The sequence below is a fragment of the Trematosphaeria pertusa genome (assembly GCF_010094035.1).
Source record: "Trematosphaeria pertusa strain CBS 122368 unplaced genomic scaffold BU26scaffold_11, whole genome shotgun sequence".
In the NCBI taxonomy this organism is placed as follows: domain Eukaryota; kingdom Fungi; phylum Ascomycota; class Dothideomycetes; order Pleosporales; family Trematosphaeriaceae; genus Trematosphaeria; species Trematosphaeria pertusa.
Window position 1 is genome coordinate 47,008 of NW_022987222.1, and position 19,264 is coordinate 66,271.

The window sequence follows — 19,264 nt, forward strand, 5'->3', positions numbered from 1 at the left end:
GTCAACGCCTTCTCTTCCCACCCGCTCTCCTCGCTCCGCCTACTTTGACGGCTTCAACCTTTTTTCGGCGCCGTACCGGGTCTCTTTGGCTCTCTCCGGTCCCATGTGTCTGCCCGGTGATTCTTGCGTCTTTCGAAGCCTCGTACAGCAGTTCCAGCGGATTTTCAGAGTCGTTGTGTAGCACTTCCAAAGGATTTTGTTCGCCTCGGAAGATCATATCAAGCTCGAACAGTTCCTGCAGCTCAACTTCCCTACAAAACCACTCCAGAGATTTCCCTACTGCCGCGATACGGTGAAACAATCTGCCGTATTTCTCTAGCTGGGACCATTGCTCGACTGCCATGGCGTCTCCGAGCAACAGGCGACCCTTCCACTTTCTGGGCGGTTTCCAACGGCAGCGTGGGCACGGCCCCGGCTTGCCTTGGCAGGAGAAGATCCAGCCAGCGAAACATGGTGCGCAGAAGCCCTGGTCACCTACCTGGATCCTTTTTTTGGCTCGGCCTGTGGGTGGTTGACTTGAAGAAAATCTCTTCTTTGGCCTTGCTCGGCCGATAGAGTGCTGGCAGACAGGACACTTTCGATGATTGGGGCCTTGGGCAAATTTCGAATAATGCGAGAAGATGAAGGAGATTTGCCTGGTTGCCTTTCGGACCAGATCGAGGAAGACAGCTGTTGGGTCCCAGTTATCGGGAATTGTGAGGAACGCCTTGGAACCCCAAATAGAGACGTGGAAACCATGGATGCTCTCGTCGTGCATTCGACATCGGTAAAACTCGAATCGACGATGAAAGGACAAACATTGGAGGTTCATGAGGCCTTGCTCAATGGTTAGGTTGGCATCGTTCCAGAATCTGAGCCGGTCCTCCGTCATCAAGTTGTCGAGCAGCAACATCGTTAGGCGGTCCTCGCTCAGCCGACGGGGCCATTCTTCGCCCCATAGGGTGTCGAGTGCGTCTAGGCGTGTAAGAAAGTGCATTCGCCCACCAGGATCTCTCAAATCTTGTTCCAGTGTATCCATGAGGTAGGTGCTTGCCCAGGCACATGCGTCGAACAAAAGATATTCGTAGCTGGGGTCTCTGGAAAGTCCAAAAAAATGAAAGGGCGGTTGGGAACGCCAAAGCATTCTAGCGTTGGTAGGTACGCCCGAATTACATAGCTCATTGACATCTGCCTTGACGAATCGAGCTACGCGGTGCCTTCCTGTTATGTGAAGATCGGAGCCTGGTAGCTTGTTGAGAACAATTTCCGGTAACGACATAGTGGCGAGACAAGAACGTCAAGCTTGACGACCGCACGGTGCGGCGGGATGCGTGGGTTGGGGTGGATCCCAAAGATTCGTACCGGAGTGAATGCGAAATGGAATGATAGGCCGAATTAAACTGGAGGAATCGATACTAGAGTTGGGACAGCGGGATACAGATGGTTGTTCATGGACCTATGGGTCTGGTAAACTTAGCGATGAGCGATCAAGTGTCGGTTAGCGTAATAGCGGAAAGAGCAGTACGACGGCATAAACAAATAATAACCAGCATGAGAGAAGGACCAGACGGCACTCGATGGAAAGTGCAGGGCTAAGATATAACTATATTCAGCGCGAAAGAAAAAGGAAAAGACTCCTCCCATCTACGATTCAAACAGCCACCGTGCCACCGTAAAACTGACCATAGAACGCTATTCGATACTGGAAGTAGCGCGAGGCCGTCTGCTTCAAGTCCCGAAGTCAGCGACCGAGCGAATGCGCCACCCGTTCGGGCTGGATCTCTTGTAGGAGAATCACGAGATGCTCGGAGTCGCATCGGAGCAGCCGGATTACATCTGTCAAATTTTCATACCGTGTAGTAAGTTCTTGGAAGCGGGCCGTGTAACCGCTGGGCTCGCGCCGGCGACGCCGGAAAAGTTCCGAGCGACACAACACACAAGTATTGCACTTTTCGGCAAGGGAGTTGATCCAAATGTCTAGGCAGGTGGCATCCACGAGGTGAGAGCATGGCAGACGAACAGCCTGGTCAGCAGTCGCGAATTGTTCAAGGCAGATTGGGCAGGCCTCGCCCTTGACCTCATCGGCAGACGGGACGGGGGTGGAAATGTCTGTCACGCGCGTGCGGGCACCGACGCTCCTAAGGTGTTCAGCTTCAGTCCAGCCGTACAGAGGGTCTTGCACAATCTCACCCCGTTCGAGGCGGAATCCGAAGTCCCGTCGTGCCTCCACTAAGCGAGGCTGCAGCTCGTCGGATTCCTCGGTCAGCTCACTGACCTGGGCCTCAATTTCTTCAATCAGCTCGTGCAGCTCTCCGGCAAGGCCCGAATGCTTCGCCTCCCGCTCAATTGCGCGACGATCCCCAATAAGGTCGGCCCTGACGCGCAGGGAGGCCACTCGGAATTGGTAATCCTGGATGAGCAGTGCGCGTCGAGCGCTGTCATCGGGATTGGGAAACTTGGTTCGCATTTCATCGAGCTTCCGCCGCTGATTGGTTCGCTCTTTTCTCGCAAGCCTAACAAGGCGGAGGAGCTCATAGTCCCGCTCGCTCAGATGGTCATGGTCATCGGCGTCCTGCACCGATGCGATGTGTGAAGCGATGCTCATCCCGCGTGACGCGAATTCATCGCCAAAAGCATAGAGTCTCTGCCAGTCATGACCGAAAAAATCTAGGGCTGCTTCCATGCCGGCTTCCGTAGCGGTTTCCAGGACCTCGGGGCAGTCGAAAAGGATCCGCGGTGGAAGGCGCGTGGTTTGAGGGTTCCAGGATAGTCCTCGATCGTTGTGTCCGCTCATGGGGATGCTGTAAGTTCGGGTTGTGCTACCTAGGTATAATTCTGATTACCTGCCACGGGCATCCTGCACGGTTATATTGAGCTTCTCCATCGTGCAGTGACAAGGGAGCGCACAATGCCGGGCGACTGCACACCGCGCTCCACATTGCGTGCCATTGCGAACGCACATGACGAGGCGATAGACGAGACTGCAATGCGGACACCTGGGCAGCCTGGCGAGACGAGCAGCAGCGACGACGAGGGTGAAGGAGAGGAGGAAGGTTGAAAGAAGAGTGAACTGGTGGAACAGACGCCCGCCCCAAAGCGGGAAGGCGCACAGTGGGGCCGACTCGCATAGCCGGCCAGTCAGATAAAAGCACGCTCCTGCCTCCCCATCGCTCCTGCACTCGCGCTCCTCTCCGCCGGCGTTCGCGTTCGCGCACCCCGATGTGCTCTCCACGGTCTTCAAAAGATGCCGCCCTCACTTACTCCAATGCGATCGAGCCGAGACGGAGAGAGAAGAAAGAAACGGACCGCCGGAGACTTCCCGCTGCGGAGCCAGGCGGACTGTGGGCCTGAAAGAGATGGACTTGGGCATGCGTCTGTCTCGACGGCCGGATGACCAGCGATCCGATTCCCTTTGGACGCCAGTACGCTGTCGATTCCGCCATGGCAGCCGCATCCTCGAGCGTATCGATTCGTTAAGGCTATGCGTCACCAGGATTGCGGCCTGCTCGAAGGATTCTGCACGGCTCCTCCCGCGCAGCAGTGCCCGGCATCAGGAAGCGCGTCACGTCCTGCGTGGGCATGAATGAGCAACAGGTGTTGCTGCGCTTACTCAGAGCCGCCGCGGCCTGGCGCCAAAGTGCCTGCAGTCGCCACGAAATTCGCCCGTTGGTGCTCGTAAGCGGACCAGGTTTCGCTTCTTTGGCCAGATCTTCGCCAGAGAGCCTGCCAGCGCCACCTTCGGCTGCAACACAGCTGATACACCCAATTAACACGGTGCGACGGTGTTGGCTTCTCCAATATGCCAATATGGGCATGGCATGGCCGTCAGCAGCCATGATAGGGCGGCGCCCAGGCCATGTCAGCTTGTGCCACATTCCCACATCCTCCCTCATGTCGGGCTTTAAGTGCCGCTATGCCCCTGCATCGAGCAGAGTGGACGCCTCTTATTCACCGACTTCCACGGATACGCTCCTTTTCTCCAAAATCCCGTACTTCAGCCTTCCCGACTTCAACTTACCGGCTGAAGGCTAACGAAACAAACCATCGCCGGCGCGAACATGGAGACGTTCGATGTGGTCATTGTCGGGGCTGGCAAGGGCGCACTGGCTCTATTCACGGCATACTTCTCTAACATCTGCGTAGGCATCCATGGCATGTCTATTTTGAAGACATATAGAGATGTCCATCCTCATGCGTCGATACTTGTCCTCGATAAAGGCACCTCACTCGGCGGGGTGTGGGCGAATGATCGGTTATACCCGGGTCTCAAAACCAACAACCATTTCCGAACGTTCGTTCTCCCGCTCTACCGTGATACCGGATGCTGACGCTTGACAGGTTCGAGGTGCTTGATTCTTCCGGCTTTGCCCCTCATTGTGATAAGGCGCTGACGCCAAGCAGTTCAACGATCACCCAATGAGCACTGACGGATACAGCCTCGCTGATGACCACATTCCGGGAGAGCACGTTAACGATTACCTTGCAAGTTACGCTGAAAAATTCGTTCTGACGAGGCACATGCGCTTCAATTGCAGCGTCGATTCAGCGGTAGATGATGGGGATTTGGGATGGACGTTGACCATTACGGAGGAAAATGCCGGCACGAGAGAATCGAGCACGATCAAAGCCAGGAAACTCATCGTGGCCACCGGGCTGACCTCCGAGCCGTTCATGCCCAAGCTAGACGGGAAGAAATCGTTCGGCGCGCCGATATACCATACCAGCGAGTTCGCCAAAGCCGAGAACGGGCTCGGTCCGTACAAGAAAGTAGTGCTCCTCAGTGGAGCCAAGTTTTCCTGGGACATCGCATGCGCATACGCTTCTGCTGGAGTCCAAGTCGATTGGGTGATCCGAGAATCCGGACACGGGCCCTGCTGGATGATGCCGAACCGGCTTACCCCTCTGAAAGTCATCCCCGAGCTTCTCCTCCAGACGCGGCTAGTCACATGGTTGAGCCCCTGCATCTGGGGCGACGCCGACGGCTTCTCTTCTATTCGGAGCTTCTTCCACCAGCACTGGTTTGGTCGAAAAATCGTGGATGCCTTCTTTGGGAAGATGCAGCATAGCGTGCTTGAGCATAACAAGTACGATTCGCATCCGGAGACGGCCAAGCTCAGACCCTGGGATGATGTCTTCTTCATCGGCACGAATCGGGGCCTGTTGAACTACGGCCTAGATTTTTTCGAGTTCGTCCGCAATGGCACCATTAGAGTTCACATTGCCGATATTACACGCCTATCCGACCATACCGTCCACCTCTCTACCGGCGCGACGCTCGAGGCCGACGTGCTGGTATGCGGCACAGGATGGAAAGACGCCCCGCAGCTGAACTTCGTGACTAACCGAGAGCTGGGTTTACCAGGCTTCACCTCGCCTTCAGCTTGGAAATACATTCCGAAAGCCGACGCTGAGATCCTGGAAAAGTGCCCCAAGCTACAGAACCAGCCCGACCCAAGAACGTACAAGCCAATGACAGATAACAAGATCGAAATCGTCAGCGAGCCCTATCGTCTCTATCGCTTTATAGTACCGCCCGCCTTCGTTGAAAGCCGAACTCTAGCATTCGCAGGAGCGTACCGCAGTCCAGCAACTACCATCATCGCACAGGCTCAGGCACTATGGATCACTGCTTTCCTGGACAACCAAATCCCCGACATGTCGGACCACAGCATCAAGATCGACGTGGCAGCACCCGAACAATTGCTGACACCCAGGAGCGGCACGACCACCCCGCAGGCTGAACTCGGAAACGTCGACACCACCGAGCCCGCCAACCGCATCATGTACGAGACCGTGCTGCACACGCAATTCGGCAAATGGCGGTATAGCAGGGGCTTTGGCGCACGGTTCCCGGAGTTGTGGTTCGACTGCCTGCCGTATGTTGATTTGCTGCTGAAGGATGTGGGGGTTGAGAATCACCGGAAAGGGAGTTGGTGGGGCGAGCGGTTCACGCCGTATTTCCCGAAGGATTATGCTGGGATTGTGGGAGAGTATTTGGAACTTAAGGACCGAAGAGCAAGGTTGATGAATGAGAAGGAGGAGGTGAAGGTGGAAGCGCGAGACGTAGCTGCTACTGCTGATTGATAGGCACGTTGACTATATACTGGCAGTTTGGAACAGTGTCATTTCTCGATTTTCAAGAGCGCGGCGTCATGGCAAGAAGTTTCCGCTTTCTTCACAACGAATAATGCCTATTGTTCCTGCAACCTAAGTATTGCACAACGCGACGCTAAGTGGCACTGTTCTGGCTTCCTTCTTGACATCGCGCTGTGCTCCTCTCTTAAGGAGGTATCCATTGAAATTCCGCAAACCTGTGGATTATGCGGTACCGAAGTCACGCTTACTTATGAGCGACAGATGAACATACGCCTTTAATGTCCCAATAGAATCCTCTGGAGGCAAGAAACCGTCCGCGCCGACCACTGATCCCTCTCCTAGTAGCCACAATCTCTCACAATGAAAGAGCTTGGAAGCCAACATCGACAGCATTGTGAGCATACAACGACTCGGAGGAGCCTACCGGACTTTATAAGCTTTGCAATCTCCACGGGAACCCCCAATCCAACAGATCACAGCCATGTCAACCCCTCAAGACCTCCGCGACCCTCGCAACTCCGAGGGTGAAGCCTACAGAGATGACGTCAACCAGCTCAAACTGCTCAAGCGCAGCGCTCTCCACGTTCTCGAAGTAGCATGCCAATCAATCAAGGCCAGCTCCCCCGACGCTTGGATCCAGGCGCGTCTGCAGCCGAATTCGTTCTGGAAATTTGACCTCAACGGGGTGCTCAACGTTCTAGACGACGCAATCGCGCGCGATATCTATGCCCAACTGCGGCGTCTCTCATACGTCCACAAGCGCATTACCCAGATTCTAATTAACGCCGACGAGCAGGGGTTCTTCCCCCGCGGGCGAGCCCGCTTCCGGCGCGCCGTCGAGTTCGGCCGCTCGCTAGCGCTCGCCACCCGAACATTTGCGTACCGGCTGGCTAGAAAGCCCTATTTCTTCCTGACGAGGCTTGGGATGGCGAGCTTCGCGAACTTTGACGTCGAGGGCTATATGGCTACCAGCGAGTATGTCGTGCCTGCGGCCCGGGTGTTTTGGCTGGAGAAACGCATGCGCAGTGGGATGGAGCTGTATCCAGCGGAGCGCCGCTACGAGCCGCTGAATATGACTAGGCATGTGTTAGTGCACAATCTAGAACACAAGGTGTATGTGGACATGTTGGCAGGCTTCTGCTACATGTCGCCTGAATACCTGGACTTTCTGTCGCTCACGGGCTACCTGACGCTGTCGCGGGTTCGTTTTGGGCTCTTCGTCGAAGACCTTCGGTTTGCGCTTGCACTGCAACCCGAACGTGGTGGCCGACCTGGCCGCGTACCGTCTATGGATGTATTCCCTGTATGCACTGAGGACGCCTTAGCTCCTGGGTCTGAAAACCGCTCGTGTCCGATGTGCGCGTTCGACTTCGGTCCCGTTTACTCCCAAGACAACGCCACGGAGCCCGCCGTCAAAACGCCCTGCGGCCACTTCATCGGCAGACACTGCCTAGAGTCCTGGCTCAGCCACGGCACTTGCCCAGTCTGTCCACAGCCGCTTCTCTCGTTCGAGGATCAGCTGCCTGTGGCTGCGCGCGAGCCGTACCTAGAGCTGTTGAATCTCAACGAATGCACGAACGCGCTTGATGAGGAGGTGGATAAATATCTGCTCGAGGGGCCGAAAGAGGTCTACGATGACGAGTTCGGGCAGTTGTTGCAGAGTATGGATGAGTTGAGGCATTGGTTTGCGGAGGCGAAGGTTGCGGTCATTCACGCCGTTTTATCCGCCGATGTTGTTTATCCTCCAGGACTCGAAGAGGATTGGTCATCCGGGGAGGAGTCATTCGAGGAGTTCGACGCGCAGGAGGATTCTCCTTAAGTTCCAAATGACTGGCAAGCCCTGGCGGCTGCGGCAATAGAAACACATTGAAGAAAACTACGAAAAGTACAACAGTGGCCTGGCGCATTAAGAGAATGTGAAGAGGGAGGATCCACGCGGATCTAGATCTGTTGTTGACTGTGGAAGCGATGTCCTCATGCATGCTCAAGGTTGAGGTATCAGGCGGACGTGGGTACAAGCTGACGAGACTAGCGGATCCATGTATGTTGGTAACACAATGTTCAACTTGGCTTGCACCTTCAATATTCGCCAACAAGCTGCCAGGTCACCGCGCAAGTCTGCAACATGTCGTATTGTCAATGACTCATTACTTGAGACTTGAGAAAGAAAGCGAAAGTCCACCCCAGGCTGAATGTCACGACAGATTACCGTAAGCGACCACTATTGTGAAGGAAATTTATCAGGAGAGGTGGAAAGTATTAAGACATATGATAATTAAATGAGTGTATGAGAAATATAGCTATATATATGACCTGGGGTCACTTAAAGCAGTAACAATATCCAGCAACAGAATTCCACAACACAAACACCAAAAGGAGAGCCTACAAGGGCATCTGCACCAGGGCCGGAACTTTCCAAGCCACCCACATCCTTCCACTAGTGCTCAATCCCGGTGCTACTTTTTCAACACCCATGTCCAACTCAGATACTCAAGGTATGCCCTTCCACTCCGGTATCGGCCTCATAATAGCATCTGCATCCCGCACCGCCCTCTCGAACTGCTCAAGAATGGCAGGAAGTGTCTTGAGATGCCTTTCCCAATCTCCTTCGTTCCGATGCGATAAGCTGCGGCCGACGATGTCTATGTTCGGGTTGTTCCAGAAATGTCTTGGATCCTGGGCGCTACGCAGCAAGCAGGTGATACTGGTCACTTTGTTGCTATCCGCCAGCTCCTGTAGCTCCTCCCAAAAAAGCTGCACTAGTAATTTTAGTGCTTCTTGCACCGTTAGCCCGAGGGGGTTCCGAGAGGCGATCGTGCGTTCGATCGGTGCAGTAGCTACCCGGGCCACCAACATGGTGCACCACGGACAGGTGAACATGTCGCCCTTCAGTTTTCCTTTGTCCATGGCGTGGTAGGCTTTCTCCAGATTTTTGGCGAGTCCGATGATTCCAGCGCAGTAGTGGTCATAACAGCTTGCGGGCGCAAATTCCGAATGCACGAGCTTGAGCTTGACGATCAAGCGAGAGCTAGATCCGGTGATACAGAGAGGTGTGTCTTCTAAGAACCGGAAGAGCGGATGCACATTCTCGAACCGGAACTTGGTATGGTATTCTTCGCATTCGTGGCAGTAGAGTTCGTGCCAGCCCGTAGGCCAATCGCCAGCATCGTTTATGTCGGGAGCACCACTGCATGCGTCATTAAGACCGTGGAGATAGCGTAGGAAATCCCGGTCTGACCCTGGCAAATCTCCTGTGGTAGGGTAAGCCTCGAGAAAGGTGTCGATAACGGTTTGCGAAGTCTCTAGGGCAGGCAGTCCCGCGTTCCGGCCATCCTCAAGTATGATGTTGCGAGCTAATGCAGACGGTTCGTCGAAATGAGGGTTCTCATTCTCCTCAACGCAGACCTTCCACATGCGCTTTTGCATCGATTTCTCTCCCAAGATATGGTCGTTCCAAGAATGGCAGACTTGCTGGCACCGGAGCAGGTCATGGAAAGGGAGGCTAAGAAAGATCATCGCCATGAGTTCTGCGGTATAAGCTAGTTTCGAGCCGGGGGATGCAGGTTTGGCCTTCTGAGGGGCTGGGGAACTTGTTCGCGATTGCATTTTCGTAAGCTGCAAAAGAGAGGATATCGATTAGGGATTCGCGAAAGGTAGTGAATTAAGAGGCCGGTGTGGTAGGGTGCAGCTTTTTAAATGTGGGCTGTTGCCGCAATGAATCATCGCGATGCGAAGAGTCACTTGAAGCTCAGGCCTTCGCTTGGACCCAACACTTGGTGTACCCACTATGAAGAAAAGTATCAGGAAAGTTTGACGGACACGAGAAGGAGAGGAAATTATCAATTCGAAAAGCAACAATGAATGGAGATGTCGAAAGGGATAATGCGCCGAGTGCAGCGCTTCACTCACAACTCCCCTATACATCCAGATTTCCTGCGTAGGGTTGTCTCGCCGCATTTGTTCGTTGCCGGTGCCCACCAGGTCCTGCGACCGGAGATAATCAAGAAAGTAGGTGCACCATAAGCAACGTACCATGAAAACGTTATGGTAAATTCCGGATCTCCACTAAAGGTGGACTGAAAAGTGGTTTACCAAACTGCGCCTTACCAAAACCCGCTCATATCATCGAACAACTCCTCTTCACTATCAGCAACCCTCTTAAGCACGCCTCCGAATTCCACAATCTTGAACCCCCAAGCCCGTTGAACCGGGTCCATCCTGAATTGCCCCCGACCAGCAACGGGTGTGATATCGACCTTTAAGCACTCCCTCAAATCCGAGGTCGCGAAATGCCCCGTTACCGCGACCAAGTGACGGGCAGCCCTACAGATCGGCGGTAGTGCATCCTTGAGCTTGACGCCTCCCAGATCGCGCACGCTTTGGCGCAGACCATCGTATACAAAACCGTTCCCCCAGGTGGCGAGGAAGTGTGTGCATACGGGCCGAGCAAACATGTCGTGGTTAGGGCTGAAAGCGTGCATCTTCTGCAGGGCTGAGGAAATCGGAAGGGGAATCAAGAAGGAAGGAGTGGAGAAGGTATTAAGCCCAGGGAGGCTACAAGAGGCGAGCCTCGACAGACGAAGTCGGACTTCAATGCATCCAAGCACACCCAGCGGTGCGTGGATTGTGTGACACACACTTCATAAGTCGCGGTGGCGAAAGAAGGAAGGATGGAAAGCGAACAGGTGACGAAAACTGTCACTGGGCAAACCTTGGAATCCGCAGCGCCAGCTAGCTCGGTTATGGAATACACATAAGTAGGCGCGAGGTCCCTCCATGCGGTATGGGATACAGGGAAGCCAGATTGGAGGATTCCTGAATCTGGTTCTGTCCATGGTACTCTGGAACGCTAGCACTGGTCTCGGTTTGGTAGCGAGAACGCACACTCACAGCATAAATGCGCACGCTGCGGCCTCGTCTCATCTTTCGTCTTTACACGATAGGACGACGGATCCGCTATTGGTCGACCTGCAGCGCCACAATTCGCAAGCCAATCCGCCGCCATCTCCAAGCCGACGACGTCTCCTCTCACTTCCTTCCGGTCTAGCTTTTTGTAGCCGCCGTCAAGTCTCCTCCGGCCATCCTCACGTTACGCGATCAAATTCAGTCATGTCCAATAACCCCGATCGCCCGCGCGGACCGTACATCTGGGATGCACCTCTGACAGCAGAGGCCCAGAAGAAAATATATGACATGCTGGAAGAGTCAGAGTTCCCCCTCACACCCGCGACTCGAAAAGACCTATACGATCTCGTGTACGCCCGCCGTAGCATCATAACAGCTGCCGCTCGCAAAGAACTATGCGATATACCGGAAGCCATCGGTGCTTACCGGCGCACTCTCGACGAAGCTTCCGCGAATGGATGGTCAATGTCACAATATCGATCTCTTAAAACCGAGACTGACATGTTGTTCGATTCGAATATCGAGCCAGCTCAGCGCATAGCTATATACCGTCGTCGCATTGACATGGCTTCCCGTCCGCCGTACGCTTCACTCCAAGGGCCTACTGCAATCCGCTTCGGGACATATTGCCTGCTCTCTATCGGATCAGCCGCTATGTATCGAACGCCGGAACCGGTGTATCGGCCGCTGTTTGCTTTACTTGTCCTCGTTGGGTGGTCGATGCTCTGCTTCATAGCCTTTCGGGATCGGGAAAAGTGGTCACGGTACGTCTACTACGTATCCCTATCAACGGTACTGGTCGCCCTCGGGAAAGTCGCCATCGCCATCCAGAGGCATTCCAATGTTGGGGGCGCCACATCCGGTCCCTTAGGGGTGCAATCGTGGGCGATACATTTCGCTCTCTCCTTCTGCGTCCTCTCGGATTGCGAATTCTACCGCCTTTACTTTGGATGGAGAGGATTCCGGCTGGATTTCGCCTCGTTACTAGAGACCATCTTCATGGCAAACCTGGACTATGACTTCCACTACAGGAGAGAAGCATTCTTCTGTTTTCCTTCGTTGGGAAAGCCCCAGGAACTTCGGGATAGTGGCTCTTTATGTGCTACCATACATGAGATGAGGCGTATGTGGCCTCAGGCCCTATCGCAGGCGTACTTGAACCTCACCGTCGCATATCTCTACGATCCTCTCAGGCGCATCATCCATCCCGAATCTCTCACGTCAAGATACGAGGCGATATTGTTTTCGACGGATAACTTCTGGATGTGTGTCCTTGGCTCTCTCCTTCTACGCCCCGTGAGGATACCGATCATAATTTTGATCCAATGGCTCTTCGGGACGTCACCAAAGCCCAGTCTTATCACTTATCGCCATCTTTCATTCATCTGGATTATTTCGGCCATCGCGCTCCAATCCCAGTTCACTGACTGGCGTCGATTCGTACTCTCCGCCTTAGACGCTCTTACACACGTCGCCACGCTAGGCTACGGGCCTCCGGGCAGTCCAGCTTAGGCAGATCACGTGGCGACGCGTTACCGTGCCGCGATGCACCACCTAACGATTTGGATGAGCCACGCTACGCCACACTCAGCCTCGTTTCTGGTCTGATCCATTGGATGACACCTTCCAAAACTTGTCTCCCGCATTTTCGCGCATGACCGACGGTGGCGGGTAGAACGAGGCTTGCAACAGAGGCGCTTTGCGACATAATATAATACAAGTCTTTTCCTGAACTTGAGGGAGACATTTCTTTTCGTGAGATTTCGATGTGCCGCTTTCTCTCAGCGTAACTTAAACGAGTAAAGCGCTGCGCAAGTCCCGACGCACGGTCCGCCCGCCGAGCGACTTCCCGAAATATTTTTGGACCGTTTGCAGAACATCACCTCTCACCACGACGGCTCCGACATCTACGGGTGCCGCACACTTTACTTTTCCCTTCGCTACCTTTCGCTATCACTACAAGAATGGCTGCATCATCAAGCCCGGTGCCGTTCCGCTTCGGCGCCACCAATGGGATCCAGAGCACGCCGGAGACATCGCGTTTCAGCTTTAATTTCAACACTTCCAGTCCCAGCGCAATATCGTCAGCGGCCGTGGAGACGTGGGTGAGGAGTGAATATCGCAAGAAATTCTGCAACGTCAAGGGCAAGCGGACCCTCCCGGTGAACCTGGAGGCATTCAAGCACGAGCTGGAACAGAAACGCTCGGACGACGCTGCCCAGATTGACTCCGCCATCAAGAAGTGAGTCGGCCCCGCTTTCACAAGCATTTCTTATCTAACTGCAAGCAGGCTTGATAAAGAGATTACGACAGTCCGTACCACACGCTATTCTCTGTACAATTTGCTAATCCGCGAAGGACATCTGCAAGCAGTTTGCGCTCGACGAGAACGGCGCCTTTGAGGACTCGGCCGCTCTCATCATAGAGCTTCACAGCAAGAGACCCGACCTCGCCGAGAAGTCCGTGGTCGGCCAAGTCATCGACGAGTATGCCCCTCCCACCTTGTGGCTACCTAGCGAAAGGTGTGCACGTGACAACGCGACTAATATGAAGCGCAGGATTGAGAAAGAGAATTTAGCGAATAAGCAACGTCCGAAGCATACCACACCTCTCACACCACTATCCACTCAGCAAGCACGAACGCCTCTAGCGGAGCAGCCTATCTCCGCGCGTACACGCGCGAAGAGAAGGATCTCTAACATCAGTATAGGAAGCGACGACAGTGCAACCTCATTGTCCGAAGCCTGTCCCGAAGAAGCGCAGACGAAGATGAACCCCCCAGCTCCCCTAGAGTGCATGTCAAAAAAGGCGGTCGAGGCATTCGTCCGGAGAGAATTTGATCAGCGGTATTGCAAAGACGGAAATGTGCTGCAGATACCCAATTTCGTCGCATTTGCCCGTACGCTAGAGGGGACCCACCCGTCCCAGGTGAAACCGATTGGGAAAGCACTTGCCAAGTAAGAACCCACGAAGAAGTTGATACCCTTGTTAACCAGTCATAGACTCGAAGAAGAGCTGTCAAATAGGCCATTGGCACAGCAGGAATATATCGGACTCCTCACTTTTGCCCAGTTAGAGTGTGATAAACTCTCCTGGGATGATAGGACCCGTCTTCTGAATCGCGCCGTAGTGGTCACTTCTCTGTCAAAGAAGCGGCCGGATATCCATCGAAAGAAGCTCGAAGAGGTGGTGAAGAAGTGAGTGCATCATCTCCAGCTGCTTCGGGTACTCCACCCGATTCGCATTCGACTAACTCCTAATGCGCGAATAGAGCGGAAGAACTGCAGAGCAACGCAAAGAGGCAAGCGATGGCGAAAGCCACACCTGTTACTGCAGCGGCAAAGAGCGGTCCGACTGTTGCCGCATCCTCATCACTACCCAGCAAACATAACTTCCCGCCAGGCACGACGGACGCAGACTTCAATACCTCAACGCAGGAACGACTTGAGGCCTGGATTCACTGGAAGTATCTTAAAGAAGGCTTTGAATCCGATGGTACTTTCAAGACCTACAAATGGCTGAAACGGCATCTGCTCGGCCAAGTACCAAAACAAATGGCATGCAAGATCCGCCAAACGGTTAACAAGTGAGCACGATACTTCTTTTTAATTCTCTAGCTAACAGAGACCAGACTCGCCAAGAGTGGGCACAAGTATAGCTTCCCAAACCCTGACAAGATGAGCAAAGCAATCAAAGCGAGGGCCCAGACAGGAGTCCAGGTCATAAACTCGCACGCTTCGACAGATTCTGGCCGGGACGAGGACGCCAGTTTCAAGACTCTTATCCCGGGATCTTTCCCTGGCTCCTCGACGATGCCGACAAATGCACGCTCATCAATGTTGAATCAGTCTTCGTCTACGGCGGATCCCACTCTCTTATCTACCAGCTTCATACCACCGGGCGAAGACAAGCCCGGACCCAAGGATGATCTACTGAACCGGAAACTCAACCAACTACATCTTTCCGACAAGTCAAAGGGTAAGGGGAAAGCGCTTTGTCCTCCCCAAGACCATGACTCTGGCGTCGATGTCCCAAGCCCAGCTAGCGTGGGCGACTCGGACGATGATTCCGACGACATGGGAGGGGCGAGCGCTGTTCAAGACCCCATGCATGTGGATATGGATACGTTGCTATCCGACGACAGCGATGAAGAGGAGGACGAGGATGAGGATACGACCGAGACGGATACCGAAATTCGACATGCGCCGCTGGTCTCTGGAGCTCTGAACCCCGCGGAGAATGGGCAGCTGCTCCCCCAATACGGTCTTCTCGGATCCTGCAACAAGGAGAAGTTATTCCTCAACACAAACATACCCTTCTCGGCATTCATCTGCGGAGTGCAGGGAAGTGGAAAGTCCCATTCGACTTCGTGTATCCTCGAGAACGCCCTCATTCCATCGAGCAGCCTCGGTCGGCTTGAGAAACCCCTCTCAGCGCTCGTCTTCAGCTATGGCCACTTCAGTGGTGACGGATCGGGCTTCAGCATCAGCGAGGCGGCTTTCCTCGCTTCGCCGAACCCCAAAATGCCAGGTCACCCGACTGTTCGGAAGGTTCAGGTCTTGGTTTCTCCCTCCAACTACGTCCGTATCTCGCGGCTCTACCTCCGGATTCCCAATGTCACCGTCACCGCGTTCAAGCTCAAACCATGGAACCTCGACATCGACATCATGCTCACGCTGATGAACGTCAGCGAATCGGAGGAGACGCCGCTCTACATGGCCCAAGTGACCCAAATACTTCGCCTGATGGCTACCGCAGGCGTGCGTTTCGACTATGGCGAGTTCAAGAAACACATCAAGGCTTGCAGATTCAACCCCACGCAGGACAACATGCTGCAGATGCGATTGAATCTGCTAGAGTCTTTCTTGGATATGGACAACAGCTGCCCCGAGCCGCAGTTCAGGCCGGGTGAAGTGACGATAATGGATATGAGCTGCCCGTTCGTGGACGCGAATACGGCGTGCATTCTGTTCAGGATTGGGCTTCAGCGCTATTTGCAGTCTAGCGCAGCGGGCAAGATGATCGTGCTAGATGAGGCACATAAGGTTCGCGAATCTCCTTTTCCTCCTTCGTTCCACTGTTAGCTAACCCCATCCCGCAGTACATGCTCAACGTCCCCGGCGCCAAATCCCTCAACGAAACCCTCCTACAAACTATCCGTCTTCAGCGTCACTACGGCGCCCGCATCGTCATATCCACGCAGGAGCCCACGTTGCTCACCGACCTCATCGCGCTCTGCTCCATCACCATCATCCACCGCTTCTCGTCTCCCGAGTGGTTCTCCGCTATTAAGCGCCACATTCCCATCGCGAGTCAGGACCAACTGAGGCTCCTGCAGAAGATAGAGAGCTTGAAGACGGGCACGGGGATGGTGTACTCGCCGAATGCGGTGCTGGGTAGGAATGAGGATGGAAGGTTGATCAAGGGCACGGGGAGGCTGATGGAGGTCAAGGTTCGGAAGAGGGTTACGAGTGATGGTGGGCAGTCCGTTTTGGCTGTTTAGACGGCAGATTTGGAGCGTTTGGCTATGAATGGGCTGAAAATAGTTAGTTCGATGGCGGGCTTGCGGCAGGGATGGCATGGGCCCTGGCGTCATTGCCATCCTTGGGCATACATATGTCTTGCGTCATACCTTGGAACTTGGGCGTAGACATGGGTCACTAGGCGTTTGCATAGTGTTTGCGATTCTGCCCTCTGAGCTACGGCGTCCTAGGGTGAGATTCGCGGCGTAAATCTATGGATAGTAATAGGCTTTGAAGTACACCAAGCATATTTAATGTTTAAACTAAGCGCAGTGCCCGAGACCTGTCGAGAGCGAGCAGGGCACCGTATTCTTGGGCATGGCATATGCTGGAAAGTCGTTTATTACTAAATCTCCCCAGCACGCCCGACCGGAGGGTCATACGCATACATTAGCGGCTCCAAGCGTCGCCCGACAGCCTGAGCAAGCAGACGCTCCGAAAGATGCATGCTGCGAAGCTACCAAGCCCATGTACACTATCATCGCGGCGGACTTCACGCCAATGTCGTGTGTACATAGGGCACCCACCCCACGCCCAAGCCTTCCATCGGTCCGGGTACAATGTCGTGATGCACGCCAACCGGCGTGCTAGCGCACAACTGCGGGTCGATACCGCCCGCATAGCTCGGAAATTGCAAATCCGTGGGGACTGGTTCACCGCGATGAAAGGGCACCTCCGGCTGCGCGGAGAGCAGTGCCAAAGGCCAAACCAGTACGTCGCTCCAGCCCCCGCGCAGCTTTCTGATAGCATAGAAGGCCGTGCGGCGTGCCCAGGACTGCACGATGGGCTTGGGGCTTAGATGCATAATTGTTGCCCAGTGAGCCAGGATGAGTAGCGCGATGTCGTCGCCTCCAGCGAGGACGTCGAAGAACTCGGGCATTACCCTGCCGGGCCATTGGCAGTAGTGGTACCACCTACGCGGGTGCGCCGCACATTGGGCAGCCCACTCGCGCAATTCGCAGAAGGCATGGTTGTTGATCTCGGCGCGTTGCTCGTCGTCGGGGTTATCGTACTCGTCCCCGATTGACTCGGAAATGACGTCGCCTAGATGTTTCAATGCTGCCTTCAGGCCTTCGTCGGGCTCTGAGGCGGTGATGTTCGTTCTCTCCATAATAAGGGGCCAGTAGGGACTCTTGTGCAACCAGCACTTTGATGCGGACTCGAGGAACATGGTGCTGCGCATTACTTGGAGCGTCTCGATGATGTCGAATTGCTCCGGTCGGCACGTCTTCTGCGTGTAGAACTGGAAGACGAGCATGAGCACGCTGAAGGAGCGGACTGCTACCCAGTTGCCTTCGTCGATCACAGGTGGCGATTGCCGGAAGAGGCTCGATGCCGAGACTTGGTGTCTGTATGCATTGACCGGGGGTTTGGACAGATAGGGGTGTTTTGTATCCTGTCCCAGACACGCCAGTGCGGAGATGCAGCGCTGCAGGTAGGGGTATTTGCTGGCTTCTCTTGACAGCGCGGGCACCCACATGGCCTGCTCTTGCTCCGTGAACCACGAGTAGCGGAGGAGGAGCGAGACTAGGGGTCTGATTGTGTCGGGGGAGGAGGTTCTGCTCTCGATGGTGCCTGATAGTGGCCCCGCGTGTATGATGGGCCAGTCCGCGTATTGGAGTGGCACTGGTGTGCTGTCGTCCCCGCAGACCGGAAAGCCGGAGACCTCGTTTAACCATTGATGTTGAGTTGGAGATGCACTTGATTCGCCGGACGGCGGATCGCTGAATGTTGGATACTCGCACAGTTCGTTTCGTCGGGCGCAGTTGCCGCATGCGGGCGATTGCATATTGCACTGTGATAGGCACATTAGCACCGGAACCAACGGCTGCTATACGAGGCATATACACCCTATACCAGAAGTGATACCTTGACTCTTCTTCGCTTGCACTGCGAACACCCATATCTGGATTTATGGTGATACACTCGGAGCCCTTTCTTCTTGCGCGGCATAATCGAAGGCGTCCGTGGCTCTGAAACAGGAATTGGTAATCCAGAGGTCATCCAGCTCGCAAGATATATACTCGTACTCCTTCAGGTGCGCGTAGCTCCATCGTCTTGAGGAGACTACGCTGATGCCGACCAAAATTCGCCGAGGCATCGGGGCTGAGCGGGTAGCGCGCAAAGAGGCTGCGGACGCGGCCGCTAAGCCGCCCTAGGGGTGCATACGAGGATCCCGGAGCCGATTATGGAGAATTTGAGTTGTCCATCGATGCATGACAGGTTCTGTCCTCGACAACGGTTGGACTGTCGTTGTCTGTCAGCGGCGTCGCGTTCTTTCCCGCATCGCGTTAGCGCTAATCTCCGTGCCAAGCCCCCTAACGCCGGCTTCTGCGTAACCCTAACCGCTTGGGCTGACTACGCTCGCAGCCCTACAGCACCGTATCTGTTCATATGCTGCGGGAAGGATCGCTTACCTTTCTTACAAATTCGTGCGGTTTATTCCTTTCATGCCGCCATTCCTTGGCCTTTCCCTCTCGTGGACTGGCGGTTTCGTCGCACGCCTGATGCTTCATTTCAGACTGGTCTGTTCAGATAATGTAGCTCCCTCGAGGCGTATTCATAGGAATCGGAGATCCAGCGTAACCCGAAACGGGTGTGGCGGTATGTGAGAGTTCCTGGACGTGGTAGGGCCGATATCCAATCTATCATGCGCCCGCTCCCGCCCGTTGCGACTACCCTCTCCTACACTACAGGAGTCATCCCTTGCTTTGTCAGCAGCAATGGGACTCTACCCGCCAAAGTATAACTCGACGTCTTAC

The 19,264-nt window shown here is 54.6% G+C and overlaps 9 protein-coding genes across 9 annotated transcripts; 5 read left to right on the forward strand and 4 right to left on the reverse strand.

Annotated features, from left to right (window-relative positions):
• Position 1: 1 nt before the first annotated feature.
• On the reverse strand, positions 2 to 1,258 carry BU26DRAFT_567320 (uncharacterized protein; the record flags this gene model as incomplete). Its single annotated transcript, XM_033833645.1, has 1 exon — positions 2 to 1,258. The coding sequence occupies one exon, from the start codon at positions 1,256 to 1,258 to the stop codon at positions 2 to 4; it is 1,257 nt and encodes a 418-aa protein (XP_033680805.1).
• A 462-nt stretch (positions 1,259 to 1,720) lies between these two features.
• BU26DRAFT_507493 (uncharacterized protein) lies at positions 1,721 to 3,815 on the reverse strand (the record flags this gene model as incomplete). The annotated part of the gene is made up of 5 exons (XM_033827002.1): positions 1,721 to 2,780; positions 2,823 to 2,836; positions 2,887 to 2,984; positions 3,241 to 3,495; positions 3,590 to 3,815. The coding sequence occupies 5 exons, from the start codon at positions 3,813 to 3,815 to the stop codon at positions 1,721 to 1,723; spliced, it is 1,653 nt and encodes a 550-aa protein (XP_033680806.1).
• Positions 3,816 to 3,999: 184 nt separating this feature from the next.
• BU26DRAFT_607122 (FAD/NAD(P)-binding domain-containing protein) lies at positions 4,000 to 6,063 on the forward strand (the record flags this gene model as incomplete). The annotated part of the gene is made up of 3 exons (XM_033835723.1): positions 4,000 to 4,270; positions 4,318 to 4,324; positions 4,381 to 6,063. The coding sequence occupies exons 1-3, from the start codon at positions 4,038 to 4,040 to the stop codon at positions 6,061 to 6,063; spliced, it is 1,923 nt and encodes a 640-aa protein (XP_033680807.1). The 5' UTR covers positions 4,000 to 4,037.
• Positions 6,064 to 6,526: 463 nt separating this feature from the next.
• BU26DRAFT_577081 (uncharacterized protein) lies at positions 6,527 to 8,313 on the forward strand. The gene has a single exon (XM_033834397.1). The coding sequence runs from the start codon at positions 6,557 to 6,559 to the stop codon at positions 7,892 to 7,894; it is 1,338 nt and encodes a 445-aa protein (XP_033680808.1). The 5' UTR covers positions 6,527 to 6,556; the 3' UTR covers positions 7,895 to 8,313.
• Positions 8,314 to 8,565: 252 nt separating this feature from the next.
• Positions 8,566 to 9,597, reverse strand: BU26DRAFT_567324 (uncharacterized protein; the record flags this gene model as incomplete). Its single annotated transcript, XM_033833646.1, has 1 exon — positions 8,566 to 9,597. The coding sequence occupies one exon, from the start codon at positions 9,595 to 9,597 to the stop codon at positions 8,566 to 8,568; it is 1,032 nt and encodes a 343-aa protein (XP_033680809.1).
• A 1,587-nt stretch (positions 9,598 to 11,184) lies between these two features.
• On the forward strand, positions 11,185 to 12,492 carry BU26DRAFT_507498 (uncharacterized protein; the record flags this gene model as incomplete). The annotated part of the gene is made up of 1 exon (XM_033827003.1): positions 11,185 to 12,492. One exon carries the CDS (start codon positions 11,185 to 11,187, stop codon positions 12,490 to 12,492), a length of 1,308 nt encoding a protein of 435 aa, XP_033680810.1.
• A 249-nt stretch (positions 12,493 to 12,741) lies between these two features.
• Positions 12,742 to 13,575, forward strand: BU26DRAFT_56783 (uncharacterized protein). Its single transcript, XM_033833703.1, has 3 exons — positions 12,742 to 13,222; positions 13,339 to 13,466; positions 13,539 to 13,575. The coding sequence occupies exons 1-2, from the start codon at positions 12,945 to 12,947 to the stop codon at positions 13,403 to 13,405; spliced, it is 345 nt and encodes a 114-aa protein (XP_033680811.1). The 5' UTR covers positions 12,742 to 12,944; the 3' UTR covers positions 13,406 to 13,466; positions 13,539 to 13,575.
• Positions 13,576 to 15,086: 1,511 nt separating this feature from the next.
• BU26DRAFT_432433 (uncharacterized protein) lies at positions 15,087 to 16,483 on the forward strand (the record flags this gene model as incomplete). Its single annotated transcript, XM_033823974.1, has 2 exons — positions 15,087 to 16,025; positions 16,082 to 16,483. The coding sequence occupies 2 exons, from the start codon at positions 15,087 to 15,089 to the stop codon at positions 16,481 to 16,483; spliced, it is 1,341 nt and encodes a 446-aa protein (XP_033680812.1).
• Positions 16,484 to 16,779: 296 nt separating this feature from the next.
• Positions 16,780 to 18,737, reverse strand: BU26DRAFT_552852 (uncharacterized protein). The gene is made up of 2 exons (XM_033832170.1): positions 18,372 to 18,737; positions 16,780 to 18,297 (listed from the first exon to the last, which is right to left on the reverse strand). The coding sequence occupies exons 1-2, from the start codon at positions 18,504 to 18,506 to the stop codon at positions 16,996 to 16,998; spliced, it is 1,437 nt and encodes a 478-aa protein (XP_033680813.1). The 5' UTR covers positions 18,507 to 18,737; the 3' UTR covers positions 16,780 to 16,995.
• Between the last annotated feature and the right edge of the window lie 527 nt (positions 18,738 to 19,264).